This window comes from Schistocerca piceifrons, chromosome 4 (genome assembly GCF_021461385.2).
Source record: "Schistocerca piceifrons isolate TAMUIC-IGC-003096 chromosome 4, iqSchPice1.1, whole genome shotgun sequence".
In the NCBI taxonomy this organism is placed as follows: domain Eukaryota; kingdom Metazoa; phylum Arthropoda; class Insecta; order Orthoptera; family Acrididae; genus Schistocerca; species Schistocerca piceifrons.
In genome coordinates this window covers 154,056,733-154,074,575 of record NC_060141.1, presented here as the reverse complement: position 1 = coordinate 154,074,575, position 17,843 = coordinate 154,056,733, and the positions used below count along the sequence as shown (strand labels likewise).

At 41.3% G+C, this 17,843-nt stretch overlaps 1 protein-coding gene across 1 annotated transcript in view; it reads right to left on the bottom strand.

Moving 5' to 3' along the window:
• Positions 1-17,843, bottom strand: part of LOC124795688 (homeobox protein homothorax) — a 1,001,790-nt gene that overhangs the window by 864,444 nt on the left and 119,503 nt on the right. The window contains exon 4 of the mRNA XM_047259768.1: positions 8,408-8,458. Coding sequence (XP_047115724.1) covers positions 8,408-8,458 — 51 coding nt within the window. The remainder of the gene's footprint in view (positions 1-8,407; positions 8,459-17,843) is intronic.

Genomic DNA, 17,843 nt, shown 5'->3' with positions numbered 1-17,843 from the left:
GACTCAAACATTATAATCATGGAGAAGCTCTCAGCATAAGTAACTACACTGTGAACAGAATCATGTTCTGGTTCTACCAAAGTCTCCGATAGGAGCTCTGCAGTGATAATATTGTTAGGAAACAATTCTAAATAATTTCAAAAACGAAAGATTTTCCGAAAGGACTGAATTACTTTTGCTCTCAGTAACTATGCTTACTCTTTGAGACGCCAATTTCCTTTATGTCTTTTAAAGTTGAGTTTAAGAATTAAATGTAACAATAACGTGAATGCAGCTGCTCAACGTGAAAATGTAGTATCCATCTGGGGATTAAACCTAAAATTCTGAAACGTGGCACATTGACCTAAAAAAAACTGATTGGCTATTACAACCAATATTTTAATTTTTGTATACGATCATAGCGATAGTGGTATCAAATTACACAAGTTCGCATTCAAAATTTCGCAGAATAATTCGCTTATCTTATCGTTCATTCGTGAACAGAAAATTGAAGCAAAATTAAATAAAAATAAAATTCTAAATATTAATAAAGAGCGCTGTTTATTATGTAAGTATAATTATTAAATGTGTTGACACCTAACTACAAAAGCGCAATAATGGCGCTTGATGTAAATACATATCTAAGTTTTGCAGCTACGTCGAAGTTATACGTATCATTGCTGATAGGGAAAACGAGATTGCTTTAGCCGTACTGTACTTGTAAGGCTACATTATCCGTTCCCGGCACGCCACGTATTTCAGCAGCAAAACCACACTGTCGCATTTTTCAAAATATCAATTTGCTCCTTTCATTGTATTTTTCATATCGCGCTTTCGTGTTTACGTGGAAACAGCTAAAAGAGATTACTTGGCAGAAATATTAGCGGTATAGGAACGATAAATAAATGATACGCCTTCCCTTTGCTTTCTGTTATTCTTAAGTGCAACGCGGAACATGATCGTTGTGCTGAGTTGGGAGTGAATTAGGCCATTCGCTCGTGTCCATGTAAAATGAATTAATATATTTTTTGAACTGCTGCATTGTGAGCTAACGTAGCAAAAAGGTAACATATTTTTAAAACAGTTTACACTGGTTCTTCGGGTTGATAACGATGTTGCATAAAGCACACAAAAAAGAAAAAGGGCATTTATTTTCAGGACGACTCTGAAAGTGGAGCCGCTGAACCGCAAAGATTTCTCCATTGCTGCAAAGTGCGAAATACAACGGAGATATTAATGGTGCGGTAATTGGACATGATATACTCCCTACGTCGCCCGCCTACATAAACCTACACAAAAAAAGAGAGCCGCCGTGTTCGATTTTTAGCTCGCCGGGCGTTTGATTTACAACGTGAAACCAGACACTCGCAATTAATAAATGCAGGCGGCGAAAAGAAAGAGGCAGCGGGTTAAAGACTGGGGTTCCGATACGCCCAGGTGGACTGGCGAAGGCCATAATGACAACCGAGAGGCGGCGGTTCTGTGCGCCTCACCAGCAATCCAGAGCACGCTTTATGGCGTCCTCGGCTAGCACGCATTATGTTCCATCGAGTGAATCTTATGAATTATCTACGGAACAACTACTAACACTAAAACGAGAAGTATAGTAACAATACTCTACCCAGTATTTTGACGGAAACAGACATCAAAATTTCTTCGTGAATGGTAAGGCATATCGGTTAGCATGCACTACCTAATATGTTCCAGAACGACGCACAGATCAGTTCTTTTTAAATTTTGGTGGGCATTAAGGGGATTTTGAAGGCAGCATTAGTTTGCATAAATCTATGGAAAACGCTAAAACCAGTTTACGCTCCATATAGATTAATTCTCCAGGATATTCAAGTTCAAAGTTAGGTTACTATGGTGTTAAATAATCAAGCTGCAAGGAATTCAGTGTCACTTATAAACTGAAAATCGTCACTCAAACGTACTGCAGATTTCAGATGTTCAGGTAATGAGAAACACGTACCGGGTGTCTCTGTTTACAAAGTATGTGTAAGATTAATTATTACACAAACTTTTTATTTACCATAAATGTGGGTCAGAGGAGCGCACAATCACATCGTGACCCTTCACACGCAACATCTTACACGCATATCCACATGACGCCCTTATAATTTCTATACGATATTGCCATCATCTCCATCATTCGCTTTGGACACTGAAAATCTTTTTGACCATTTTTATGTTTGGGACACTGAATTATGTCACGAGTATTGTAGAAAAAATAGTCACGTGTTATGAAAAAGACGAAACAAAATTAGATTTTTCCATCATCATATCTAACTTTCTACATGTATGGGATCGTGCTGAAAAGTAATTCCTCCGAGTTTTTATATCTGAAAACTCTTAAAGCATTTTAAATAAAACAAACGTTATTAACATTCTACATATTTATTCCTCTACATAGCCACTTTAGTGACGGACGTATCTCTTCGTTTGTTAATACTCTCAATATAGAATTTTAGACTTTGTTAACGGAGCCATAATCTCATCTCTGCTTGTACTGCTTCATCGTTATCAAAGTAAAGTTCTTGAAGGTTTTCTTTAAGTTCTGGAAACAGATGAAAATCGGAAGGGGCTGCACGGAGGACGATGGATGGCAGTGAACCCAAGGTGTCGGGATGTTGCAGATGTCGCAGCGCTAGTGCGTGTTCTGGCATTGTGATGCTGAAGTTGAGAGTGCTGAAGTTGAGAGTGCTCAATTTGTGGACGAAGTCCTCGAATTCGGAACTTGAGTGCAGCGTGCTTTTTCTCACGCATCGACCTAGTTAGGTTAGACATCAGCATCTTATAGGTTACACTTCGGGGCCATCTAGGGGCAGAGGGCTGCAAACATGTAGACATTAAGAATAAAGATGCAGAATATTAATAACGTTTGTTTTATTTAAAAAGCTTTGCGAGTTTTTACATAAAAATTTAGCAGGCATCACGTTTCAGCTTGCCCTCATTATGAAGCAGCAAATGTGAATACCTTAGGCTCTAAATGTGATTCGACGAAACTGGATTTTTTTTATTACGATGTACGTTATTTTCTGTTGATGGATCGAACTGGTAGGTGCAGCAAACGCGTGTTTGGGTACGAGATAACATACAAAGTATGAACTGAAGTAAAAATATCTTATTTTCGTATGATCTGGAGAAATTGATAAATACACTGATTTTCACTGTTAGTCATACATACAACGTTAATAATTTTGTTTGTGTTTCTTGTCGTTTGTTCACTGCGCCCTATATATCTCGATATTATTTTCGTGAAAACTCATAGCCCAAGTGCTATTCGTTTGCTTTTGAGGTGGTGTTAGGAGGGCGCCATAGACCGGGCTAAAATGAACGAGGACTCACCAGAGGCCGAGCTGTTCTAGGCGCTACAGTCGAACCGCGTGACCGCTACGGTCGCAGGTTCGAATCCTGTCTCGGTCATGGATGTGTGTGTTGTCCTTAGGTTAGTTAGGTTTAATTAGTTCTAAGTTCTAGGTGACTGATGACCTCAGAAGTTAAGTCGCAGAGTGCTCAGAGCCATTTGAACTATTTTTTTGACTCACCAGAGTCGACATTGGCTACATGTCTCTGGAAGGCTATTTCAGGCAGCAAGTAAAATGCGCTTTTAAAATGCACTGGGTAGTGGCTAAGAAAGCATTCTGTGTGTGTGTGTGTGTGTGTGTGTGTGTGTGTAAGAGAGAAAGAGAGAGTGAGAGATTGTAACGCTGTATAATTGCAAAGTAACGTGTGCCCTTCATTTGCTGTGCTCCGAGCACAGCGACAGAACCGATAAAAGGGTGCGAATAAATCACAGTGCCGAGCACCGCAATTACGATACTGGGTCGCAGCCCTTAATGGACTTATCAGAGCCGCGAGTAGGACCGCCCACACTTAGGTAATGTGGAGCACTTCGCGCCACCGCCGCCGCCGTCGCTGAAATCCGGCCGGTATACATTATGCAGAGCGATCGCTCGCATGACGAATAGGCCGCGCCGTTTGTTCTGAGAGCGCGGCCACCGCCAGAAAAAGCGGCTCTCCTGCCACTGAGTCACACAGCATATTCCCAAGGCCGAGCGCGGCGTCTGGCCGCGACCACCAGCTCGCGACGCCACGGCGAAAGGGCGGTCCGCAGCTACCGCCGCAGATTGCAGCTTGTTTACCTATTTTCTCTAAACAGCCAAGGCCATGTCGCTACATAAATCCTCAAATCATAGAAGTTAGTCTTCCAAGTTACGCTAACCTACGGAAATGAAGTTGGAAGGAAGATTAGGATTTAACGTCCCGTCGACATTTTCGTCATTAGAGACGGACCACACCCTCAGAATGTTTTAACGATAGGGAAGGAAATCGTCCGTGCCCTTTCAAAGGGACCATCCTGGCATTTTCCTAGAGCGATTTAGGGAAATCATCGAAAGCCTAAATCGGTATGCCCGGACGCCGATTTGAACCGTTGTCCACCCAGTTGTCAGGCAAATCTAGTTGGCTTCCTCCCCAGCTCTCCTAGACCTGAACATAAAGTATCGATAGTTACCAGGCTATGATTTCGTCATTGGGCATCCTCTGTTTCCAAAAAAGTAAACCAGTTGACATCACAGCAGCTGAGAAGAGTGCTCCACCAACCATCTTCGAAGGTTGTCATGGGTCTGACATATATGATATGACTGAAACCGGTCACCTATGCTCTTGAAGCATACGTGGAGTGATCAAAACTGAATTTTTGAAAGAAAAATTTTTAAAATGAAAACAATAATATGATACCTTCTGGTCGGAAGAGTATACAAGGTAGAATAGACAGTAAATAAAATGCATAATTTTGCTAGATTAACAATACTGGGTGAAGACTGCACTCTGTGAACGCTAAATACGCAAACAAACAAGAATACTTGTATCAAAAATTATTATTTTGAAAGCCAATAAACAACAACAATTAAAATATACCTATGAATAAGGGCATAAGCAAACTGCCGTAGACTTACAAAACTAACAGCCCACAACTGTGTCTGATTTCACTCCTTGGATACATTATCTTACTTTCTTAGTAACTCGTCCAAAAATTAAAACTTGTTTTACAACACTTTGTAAGCACTGTAACGATTACGAAGCCACTTCTATAAAGAATATTTGCTGATATAAGAGTCCAAACTTTCAATCAATCACAACCTGACAAAAATAGTTTGTCCCATAAAAACTGTAATATATCACACAGGAAAGGGTGAACCTTAGGTCGTGAGCATTTCAACATATATCAACGATGGTTACTTTTTCTGTGTAAAATTAAAGATAATAAAGCGGAAATATAGTTTGTAATCCATGACAAAAGGGCCCCATCGAACATAAGAATTTTTGACAAATGGATTACCGTCAACCGACCATGATACAGATCACATGACTACACTGCATTGAAGTCTTAGTGTTGTTTCGTTCTTTAAAAATGAAAAGACAATGCTTATGAAACGAGGTCAATTTTCTTGCGCGTTCTAAAAGGAAAAACAGAAGAAAAATGCTTACTGCCAGGAAAAAATAATGGTAAGAGTAATTTTCCATAACTGTTTACAAACGTTGTGTTATTTTCCATATTAGTCTGTTACGATTTAAAAACTCCTGATTCACACAACTTTTCCCTGGTATTTCATTCACAAATTTACTCCTCTTTGACCGTGACAAGATATCTGCAACAAGAAAGCGAATAATGGACCTCGACTGTGATTTGGCTTTTATTCAGTGGGAAACCGAGGCTGTGTGGGAAACAGAAGCTATATCTCTATGCTGTCTGAACTCCGAGTGAGATCAGTTGTATTTATCCCAACTTCGCGACCGCAAAGGTTTCCGTCGTTTCCGCCACGCGGCGCTGCGGCTGCTGCGACGTCATTTGGCAAAGGCCCGCTGCCCATTTATGTCTAATGAGCATATTTAACGTGGAGGGACGGCCCTCACCCCTTTACCCCCACCTTTTACATCGCCTACTCCTCCCCCCTCATCCGTCCAACCGTTTCCCACCACACTGCCCTGCCGCTGCATTAAATGTCACGCAGAGGCAGCTACAACTTTTCCGATGGAGTTCTAATAAAACGTGGCAGACGAGCGGTCCGCCAGAAATATTAACTACTTAAATTTCCATAAAACTGTTCTTACAATAGACAGTTCACTCTCGCTGGCGATGTAATATTCGCAATTACGAGGAAATCTTCCGTGTTATCTTCTCCCCCAGTTTACGAGTCAATCAATCAGAGCGAAGCTCCTATTGTTCGTGACTGGAGCAGCTAAGTGAATGATAAAAGTGCGTTTTATGGCGCTTGAGCTCCTAGGAAGCTATCCAGGTACACCGTAGATCCGAGGAACACACACTAACGATAACACATGTTTCTATAGTTGTGTCGTTCACTGTTACTTCGCATCAAAATGTACGTCGCTACGAATGTTTGTACTGAATCGCGATATGAAACAGATGTTCAGTATGACATCATAAGATTTGATTTCGCCTGTTTCATATCACTTTTTTATGTAAATATCATTAGCAGTGCGCTAAGATATGTATTTGGTTCAGTTGGAAATAAATCCATGTTAGTCATTCTTAGATATAGTTACAGTTACACAAACAACGATTTTCACTAGTTGTATCAGGAATGTTGATTCAACTGTCGTGAAACGTTCTCTATTCATTTATTATTCATTAAAATAGTTATATATATATATATGCGTTTCTTTTCCTATCATTGTGTCAACGCTCCCTCGATAAATCCGCTAAGAAACGTTGTGAACCAGAAAGTGTCGAACAGTATTAACCAAACAAAACGCATAGTAATCTGTTTCTGTATTCATAAACAATCCGATAGGCACAATGGAGAAGTACAACAGAAATCCGTATAAGCATCGTCCACTTTTGTTTCATATGCGTAGCTAAATTTGCGCTACAGCTTTTTCATTTAATTCTTGCCCTTCGTATAGACTGTATGCAATGATGTCCATAATTTTTGTGCAGGATGTTTCGATCTGTATGTCTCCTGGCGTCCCTTCAGCGTACAACATCGTTCTGATCCCCGTGTACTATGCATTCAAAAAATGGTTCAAATGGCTCTGAGCACTATGCGACTTAACTTCTGAAGTCATCAGTCGCTTAGAACTTAGAACTAATTAAACCTAACTAACCTAAGGACATCACACACATCCATGCCCGAGGCAGGATTCGAACCTGTGACCGTAGCGGTCGCTCGGTTCCAGACTGCAGCGCCTAGAACCGCACGGCCACTCCGGCCGGCACTATGCACTCATAAAAAAAAAACAAACTGAGAATAGTTCATTCTATAAGAGAGATATGTGAACTGAACAACAGGTAACATAGCTAAAACGTACAGTAAATGTAGAAAGCGAAGGAAGACGCAAATAAACCAAATCTATAACATAGAGCTACAATTCTTATGTTGGAAAATAGCTCCTAGATGAGCATAGAAAACAATGACTGATCATTTGTCACAGACGATGACGAATGATTAGAAACATCAGTGAGATAATGGAACAGCGAAAACATAACCAAATTGTACTTAACCGAATTCGGTTTTGCGGAAGTAATCAATGGGAGCAAAAAAAGTGTTCATTTCACTGACGGTGCAGATATAACTGCATGAAATAAACTTGGACCTGTTCTACCTTTTTTAAACCGGATTTAATATCGAGTGGAAAATTCAGTGCGAAAACAAGGGCTGGTTAGCAACGATTGCCAGACTTGCACGCAGTACTCTACATGAACACTTTGGTAAAATAAATTACGGGATCTAATCAAGTGAAATGTTATGTAACTGGCACGACCGATCAGATGTGATCACGTCTAACGGGTGATCGGAACCGATCATTCCCATACATGTTCGTTGCGTGACGTATATTTCTGTGGTATTACTCCAGTTCAATAGAATTAAGAACCTCAGTTTCCATTAATAAATTATTTTATTCACTTCTCAGCCACACTCTCATGAAGACGTACCAGGAGGGAAATGGGCCCAGTCATTACAGATGTATCTAGTATCATCTTTACGAAGGTTACATCATCACACCGTAACACATGCAAAAAACTGAATTGCCAAATGCCTTGTAGCACTATAAGGCAGCTTGCTCAGTTATTTTAGGAATATAGTGTGCAAAAGGAATGATTTAGACACTGCAAAATGCTCAGACTAACAAAGAAAAGAGAGAACGCGGGAGCACATTCAACTCTGAAATAATGAAGTTGCTTGATTTTAAGAAATCACAAAAAATAGTTTAGAAATAACAGTGCAAGCAAGAGAAAGTGAAGTAAGGTACTATTCATCCCGAGAAATTACCTTTTAGCGTCTAGGTACATGAAGTGCATAAGCAGGATTTACTGAAATCCGGATTATCTGGACTTTGTCTTATAGCGGGAAGCCAGATTCTGGTAACATTAAGTGAATTATGAAATCAGAAGAATACTTACGAGTGAATCGACTTCGGGATCCGCTATGTAGTACGGCTTCTCCTGCCGAATCTGTAAAAAGAAAGAGAATCTCATTAGCGTCGGTTTGTGACGAACAGTTATAGTATGGCTGGGCCTGCCTCTATTGTGCGACCCGGCGCGAATTAACGAATCACATGTCGGCTCTCACGCAAAATAATTTAATGACTGGCCGAGATGCGAGCGGGGTTGCCGCCGTCATTCAATGACTTGAGGCGGCGAGCGAGCTGTGATGACTTAAAAGTGGGGGCCATATGTGTGGTCACTGTAGACCTGTGTGTATTGTCGATGGTTAGTTCCAGTACAAAAATTATGAACGTAGTCTACGGAAGAGTTGTGCGACAGACGTGAAATGAACAGGGTGCTCCCTCTGTTTATAGAAATGTATTACTTCCGTTGATGTTTAGAGATTGGAGTGAAACCTCAGCCAACTCGCGAAAATACGTTTCTGTGGTCGAAATCTTCTCGGATTATTAGAGGCTCCACCAATGAGATTAGCCGAGAAAGCCACCGTTCTCATATACATTACTATTGTCTACTATAGAAAGTTGGTTGGATTTTAATGTCTTATCGATGTCGAGGCCTTTAGAGACTGTATGTGCTCAGACGAGAGAGGCAATCTCCACGTACAAAGACGTTGTTTCACATGTGGCAGTCTGTGAACACTAGTCTATAGGATCCCGTTAGTTGCAGGTAGTTTGAGGAAGGCGGGATTTCCCGCCTGCCAGAAACTCGTCTTTGTCCTGAAGTCTGTTTGCAACTGTGCCCAGATATACTGCGGAGAGTCAATGGAGTTCCGTTGTCACATGTAACGCCTCATTAATCAGACTAAATCGTTTTACAATGTAGAACAACGTCATCGCGTTATGATGCTAATGATGATTTATAAATTACTGCATATGTATTATTAATAATAGCACTGAATAAACAAGAGTATTTTTCAATGATCACGCTTTACTGTTAAAGTGTTAATCAACGCAAAACCCAAATAAATGTTCTATGGCGAATTGTAAATAAACTAGGAAAAAATTCTGTAGCCTATGAAAATGGCATCGAATTTACATTTTCTTGTATTGGTACGTGTCTGATCTGCAAGCTACCATACGCTTTTGTTCACGGATTCATACAAATAAAGTTAAGTAGGCTACAAAAGCACGACTCTTCTTTCGAAATTCAACTCATATTAGGACGGCCAAAAGAATTAATCAAAACTGAACTGGAGACTGCAATAGGAATGAAAGTTCTTGCTGCTCAAGAAGAGTAAGGAATTCAGATATTCTGAAATTATTGCAGGGAACATTGAAAATTTTAACGGTGTAAAAAAAATTAAGGCAATAATTTTATATGCAAGAAGCACTAACACTGACACTCAAGGTATATTTCCTGCTATACAGATACAAGCACATTACAATTACGTTTATAAAAAACAGATCATGTGATGGAATTCAGGTAACTCGATGGAAACTTAGAGACCACAAGTATATACGGAAACGTGAACTTTCGGAGGTGCTGTAACTAGAATCCCATGGTCGACCGGTTAGGTTAGTGGGATTGGAACGTGATTTTTCCCGTCTTTGTGGGAGGCCGGTTCGTGGTAGATCTCGAACCTCGGGTCAGAAAACAGGCCGCCTCTTATCAAACCCTACGCGCGAGAACACCGCGCCCTCCCCATCACACAAGTCCGGCGCCTGACGTCAGATTGTTCATAACCTCTTTCTCAACCAGGCCCATACGGGGAACACAAGAGCCGCAATCCAAAAAGGAAAGCCGGCACGATCTCCGGCGAAAGTCCGCTGCCGATAAAAGCGACCTCTCATTCCAACGCTCCAGAGTGCATAAGAAGGTTCGCTTCAAAATTCTCGTCATTATTCCTCTAACACCATCAACCAAAATATTATCGAGTTTCGAGATTTTTTACCGTCACAGCTACATTACTATGCTAGAGATGAAAAAACGACTGCAATATGTGATCAGTGAGACGCAAATATTAAATGGAGAATGAAATTCCTTTACCAAATATTAAATATTCGCTTTAGTAGCAAATTGCTCTAATTCTACCGAAACACATGAGCTTATTTACCAGGCCAGAAGAATGTTATGCCACTTAACTGACATGTTCCCTGCCACTATTTTTCCAAAGTTTTCTGATTCCTCGTAATGTTACTCATCATAGGTTAACCCATTTACTACTTTCCGTATTTCTGCAAGTCTAGATTGCTTTATTCATCTTGTTATAACGCAAATGATAAAGCAGTGAACGTTTGTGCATAATGCTCACACGATCCGTTCACAAAATCCACTATCTTAAGCAGTGACTGCACACAGGCTGTAAATGATTTTCCGACTTTGTCTTCCAAATTTACGTTACTGTTTTCCAAAACAAGTATCTCGACCATTTTTTATTTTATTCTGAATATTTAGTTTTTTTCTCAGTCAGTACGTTTTACTCGCACGAAAACACAGTTAATTCCAAAATGAAACTGCGGTACTTTTTCTTCATAAGGAAATGCGTAAATATGAAACTGTTCCGTTCAGAAAGTATCACATTGCTTTTACTGTCGTTTATGTTCTTTTTAATTAGCGCCGTCAGTAGTATTGCAGAAGATCAACTGTGGGATTGTATATTTAAAGTACGACATCAATCCATTTTATATTAATTTCAAAGGGTATCATAAAAAAAAGAAAGAAAACCGTGAACAGCACTATCCAGTACAGTTCCGTCAAACTAACACTACAAAATCTGAAAATTATGAACAGATTCCGCAAAACTATACATCAGAATAATGCAATTATTCTTGATTATTGCACAATAGAGTTATTTTAATGAAAACGTATTTTCTAAAACTAGCACTAGTTACTGATAAAAATTAAGTTGTTCAAACAACTCTACTCCACTTTCCTGTATGCTAGAATTGTGCTGCGATGTGCTAAAAATACACTGTGAAAAATAATTATTTCAAGATACAGACTTTTCGGGGAAACACGGTGAAAGTAATGTTGCGGAAGTCAGTTTGTCGGGTAAAAGATATCTAAAAGGGAATAAGTCACAGTCAGCATGTTTCAGTACTTCCTATCGTTAAAGACGCCCCAGTTACAGTTGATAATGACGAAACAGGATGTGCCCGAAATACACTAAATCTGTTTCTCGTTAGGAATGCCGGAAGCATGCTGAATAATACAGAGGATTATTAAATGTTTATATTTATGATTTGAGACCCAGAGATCTGGCGTGGGCCCTAAAGGAATTACGGGTCAGAAGAAAGTTCTGTTTTCGCTGCGTATGTGTCATCGAGTGGGAGTATTTCACACAATCTCTACTGGATTACTGTCAAAATGACGTGTGCGATCAATCCATCAACGAAACAGTCTCAGAAAAAAAGTGATGAATGGATACATCTTCATCACATTGTGGTCACAAGTCTGATTTGTTTGCATTCCGTTTGTAATGACGTGTTCCATTTGGTGTATTCTGTTTCAGGTATTTAACTGTCAAAACAAAAGTTTCTTCCGCAGTTTTCGATTCCCAGTATTATGTTGCCTTTGAAAGAGTAGTAATTGTTGCCTGAAGATGAATCTGTAAACCGAGATAAGGCTTCAAAATGGTTCAAATGGCTCTGAGCACTATGGGACTCAACTGCTGAGGTCATTAGTCCCCTAGAACTTAGAACTAGTTAAACCTAACTAACCTAAGGACATCACAAACATCCATGCCCGAGGCAGGATTCGAACCTGCGACCGTAGCGGTCTTGCGGTTCCAGAGATAAGGCTTCTTAGCACATCAAGCTACAGGATAATGTCCCCCTATCTTTCTTATATTACTCAACAAAGGGTTTACTCTTTCGAAAAGTAAGATAGTATTAATAAATAACACTTATTTCCAGCCAGCACTGTCGCATGGCAATTTCGTGCTGGAAAGAATAATAAATGAAGCCTCAAATAAATCGACACGAACCCATATCATGGAAGATGGGCAAATATGTCAAAAAGCTTTATATAAACGTTTATCCACTGGCATGACCAGTTAAATAAAGTTCTTGTCGAGATTTTGTTCGCTAAAGACGAAATGGACTGTAAACCCAGGTCGAGATAGTCAGAATAGGCCTACGATCTATTTTCGAATATTGGCAGACACTATTAACAACACGTTATATCATATTGTGCTCAGCATAATAGAATTTATAATTGTTTACGTATTTTTATATCTAGAAATACTTAGATCTATATTTCTTAATTTCTATACTTTATTTAACTGTCCAATCACAACTACTGGTATTACATCGTAAGTTAGGTGTTACATAGTTTCGACGCAACTATAGCTGTTTCCCTTTTTTATCTATGATCTTACATTTACGGCTTTTAAATTTCCCTTGAGCTGTCTCTAGTATTCTTGGGTTAACATGAAGCTTGCTAACAGTACAATTTAGAAATACTTTCTTTGTTCAAAAATTAATAGTAGTTCTGATTTAAAATAGTGAGTTGCTTCATTATGGACGAACAGAAGTAAAATGTTGCTTTCATAAACCGTAACGTTCATGACCATTTGAATTAGAAATAATCTTCTGTTTTACCAGACCCAAAGATGTTTTCGGGAGAAGTTAACCTACGAGTTGTGCATAATTCGCCACAGACATTTTATTGCTTCTTTAATGCTGACCAGCTTTTATAGAGATAGCAGAGTGCTCGGCGAAGCGATCTACGTCGTTCCAGACAGCAGTTTTGCTGCGGAAAAGGAGTTAATCTCGATCAAGACTATACGACGAATAGTCACTAAAAAGTAAAAGACAGATAAATCCAACTACATTCAATCTGTCCAGATTAGTATTTGCTACAGTAAATTTGTTAATTTTTATATTTTTATTTAACCGTCCTATCATAATTCTAGATGCTCACAACAACGGTCCGTATTTTATAGTTTTACGCAACTGAAGATGTTTCTCATTTAACCCGCTCGTACAGTGAAATGCGCAGCACACTATCTTACGGGAGTGGAAGATCAGCCACATCAATATCGAATTCGCGTCGTGGATTAACGACCATGGCTGGTGCACTGGCTTGCCTAAGTGTGGGTTTTTAAGTGGTTTTCCACGCTCGTTCAGGTAAATGCTGTCCGGTGCCCAATATCCGCCTTAGAAGATATGACAGTCCTACAAAAGCAATCAAAATGCGGCCACACACAGAACAAAGTGTGCACAATTGACATATTTCCCTCCCTTAAGAAACTGATAGCTACAGCTACAGGAAGACCATCTGGCCACAAAGTTAAATAAAGGTATCAAATCCTGAGTACAGCGGACACAATGCTAGATGGGATTAACACAAAGTACAAGAATAAGAAGACTTTTTCTTTTAGCTGTATCCTTCCATTTACCGTTTTGTGATTAGTGATCTAATTTTACAATGTGTTACATATGATGCGCCTCCCATCCTGATTATTACCGAGAGTAACAGACGCGCAGAATTAAGGACTGAAACAAGAAATCGTCAGATCAAGTGAAACTACCTAGGTTGGCTTCAGTTTTGCATGCTCGGTGTAATGAACTGCTGTAAGAAATTTAGCGCATAGAACAATTGAACGGCAAAATCTGCGGCAGGTAGAACGTCAGGAAACCCGAAGACTTTCGGCCTTAAAGTCTGACATTGTGTCTTGTCCTTACTTATTAGATATAGCAACTGACGTCAGATTTAAACTTTCGCAGCTATTAAAGACACTTTGTTTCATAAGGCAGCATTTACGGCTGTACTTTTATTTAGCATATTTCTTTATTAACAGGGCTAGGAATTTTGGAAACTTGTGGTAAGGTTCTATGGGACCAAACTGCTGAGGTTATCGGTCCCTAGGCTTACACACTAATTAAACTAACTAAAACTACCTAAAACTAACTTACGCTAAGGACAACACACACACACACACACCCATCCCCGACGGAGGGCTCGAACCTCCGACGGGGGGTAGCCGCGCGAACCGTGGAGGGCGCCTCAGATCGCGCGGCTACCACATGCGGCACGACTAGGTTCTATACGGTTTTGCAAAACATAAATTATCCTTAATTTCTTTGCCGAAACATGTTTTAGAAAACCCGTGCCATCTTTTCTGGGTAGTAACTTTTATTACATATCTGAAAATATTAATATTTGCACAAAAACAACGAAAGTTGAAAATATTAGGTCTGTTAGTATTGTGAGGCATGCTTGTCCTGGAATTCCAAGTTCCTCTGGTTTTTAGTCTTCTCATTTGTTTTGGTTGCATAGCTTGTGAGCTGCAATAACATGGTGTTTTGCATTTGCTAAGCAAACATTTTCTTCGGTATTTGTTCTATGTTATCTCGGTGCACACAGTTCTCACATTAACGCAGAAACACCAAAACACTGCATATGTCATTCATTAACGACACTCATATTGGAACTGAACTAGCTATGTACTAGTACATCAAACACCTGTGCCAGCAACCGATATTCATAGGTTTTTCTTCAGACGGGTCTGCTATGGAGCTTCACGCAATAATTGGTGATCACCGGGTTACTTTAAACATTATTACTTTAATAATATTCATTACACTACAGATTTAACTCTTCTGAGCGGTTTTAAGTGATATTTTTTCATATCCTCATATCGTCGATTATTTTATCCGAATCTACCTATTTACTTCATTTCAGTGAATTTCATTATACACTGTCCTGTTACATTAACGTGACCACCTGTCGAAAGTCTGAAAACAAGCTTGTGCGATTCGGACCGCGATGCGACGTGAAGGAACAGAGTGAATGAGGTTCTGGAAGATACCGACAGGGATATGGATGCCAACTTCTTTACCGTGGTCTGCCGCGCCGGGTTCCTCGGCTGAGGATCGAAGGCGACAACGGCCCGATCGAGGTGGTCCCGCAGATGCTGGGTAGATTTAAATCCGGGGTTTGGTGGCCAGGGCAGTACGACAAACTCATCCTGCATCTCTTCCAATCACGCACGTACACTGCGGGCAGTGACACATTTCATTGTCCTGCTGGTGTATGCCATCGTGCTTAGTAAAAACGAACTGGATGTAGGGATGGACGTGGTCTACAAGTATACGTGCGTAGTTGTGTTGATCCCTTTTGTCCTCCAGAATGCCAAGAAAACATTCCCCCGACCATAACGCTCCCACCTCCGTTCGCTTTGATGACGCGCCTGGATAACCTTGCGTGTGTAATGGCTCAAATGACTCTGAGCACTGTGGCACTTAACATCTGAGGTCATCAGTCCCCTAGAACTTAGAACTACTTAAAGCCAACCAACCTAAGGACATCACACACATCCGTGCCCGAGGCAGGATTCGAACCTGCGACCGTAGCGGTCGCGCGGTTCCAGATTGTAACGCCTAGAACCGCTCAGCCACGCCGGCAGGCTTGCGTGTGTAAAATTCCGCTTTTGCGACGGGGAAGTGCGCCGGTCTCGGATCGAATCCGCCCAGCGCAACGACAAAGGGCGGAGTGACTGTCACCCTGTATGTGTTTTTTTTTTTAATCTTTATCCCAATGACAATAATAGTCATACAAATTAACCCACCACCTTAGTGATTACTGGGTCTTGAAGTTAATACAATATTGTTTGTTATCAGCAGCTATTACAGTTATTATAATGTTACAATTAATTTGTGACCTACAGACAGAATGACACAGTTCATTTTAATAGGCAGATTACGATTGTTAATCTATACACTACTACCTAGTTGTTAGTTTTCCTACCTACTTGTTAATTCCTAACTGCCTGCAGCGTGACAGGTGTGTTAGCCTAGATATAAACCTACTTCAAGGTCTTACTCATCGAACTAATCCCGATGAGCGTGCCCCTGACACTGGGCAGTCCAAAATTGTTTGTCGATACAGATTCCTAAGTTAGTATCTACTTCTATTGCTACTAACTACTAACTAACCTACGTCAAATCCGGTGCTGTCTAAGTCGAGAATAGGTGTACCCCAGACCCCGTAGCCCTGCACGTGGCGGATTCCAACTAAAAGTCGACCTGTCCACGCACAGGCGGTACAGGATTAGGGTACTAGGACACGTTCAGTGATTGGTTCTAGTCGCGAAAGTGCCTCAGGTATGCAGTCAGAACTTTTCGTGTTACCTCGTTTGCCAAGTTGTTCAGAGTTCCGAAAGTCTCTTCGTGTCTTAATAAGTCGTATGTGTTGTTGTTTGGAAGTTGTTGTCTTAATGTAGCTGCTACATCATCGAAACGGGGCACTCGTAAACCACAATGTCGGGAGTACCCTCCAAAGCGCCACAGTCACACTCAGGTGTAGCCCTTTTCCCAAACCGACATATGTCGGGTAGGGCCCATGACCAGTGAGAAAATGTATTAGACTCCGGGATGGTTCCAAATACCTCATGCCTAACGTTTCTTTAACATTTGGCAAGAATGAATCTGGCAAAAGAACCTTCGGATTCTTGCCAAATGTTATGAATGCATGCATGTGGGTTTTAGGCCGTTTACCAAATCCGACGTGGTGAATACCGGGCTGACACTCAGGTCCAGTCTCACGACTAGCAAACATTTGGAAACCGTTCGCACTCTTTCCCACGGATAACACCAGCGACAGACACTTGGGGTATACACATTCAATCCCGAGAGGCGGGAGGGGGCGGATGGCGACACGAAGGGCAGCAGCCCACGCATGCAAAATCCATAGTAATCATACCGATCCTGGGTGGTTGCAGGGCAAAGGCAAAAGAAGAATTTTGATGAAGCGAGACTAGTCGACGAGCCCGTTCTGGTAAATACCGGCCACATACGCTGGCGAGCGGCAGACGAAGCGCGTCAAGGAGGATAATTGCTAGCGCGTTGTCGGCTGGCGCAGTACGGAGTGGCGGTGCGGTTATTTGCGACCGGGGCGTGGGCCGCGGACTTGTCGCGGCGCCCGCTACACGCTCTGCGAAATCAGAGAGCGGGGCCCGGGGCTGGGCGGAGATGCCGGCCGCTGCGTCCTCGGAGGCCGCTCGCGCCGCTTCCCACTCGGCTGGAGCTCTTTTTGCTCGCGGCGCTGTTGCGAGCAGAGTGCGGCCGCGTGTCCGCGCGTGCCGCTCTAACGCAAGCTAATCATCTCAGCAGCGTGTAGTCGCCGTAGAGCCGCACGTCGTCGTATTTCACTCCCGCTTCCGCATTACCATAAGTGTACCTTGAACTGCCTCACTCGCCACGCGTGTCGCGAATGTCAGTGGTAAAAGGCGTAATTGTAAACACTTGACGAGAGCTCTTTCTGCTTTGGTGTTTTTTATTGTTCACGAGAAGGCAATATCCTGACACTAAGCAGCAACAACACGACACATCAAGCGCTGCGTTCTCAGCAAATCCTCTTAAACGACAACCGTTTATAGCGAGTGTCACAGCGTATTTTGAAAATATAATGTAATTGGATAGATAGAGAATCCACTCACCAAGCGGCA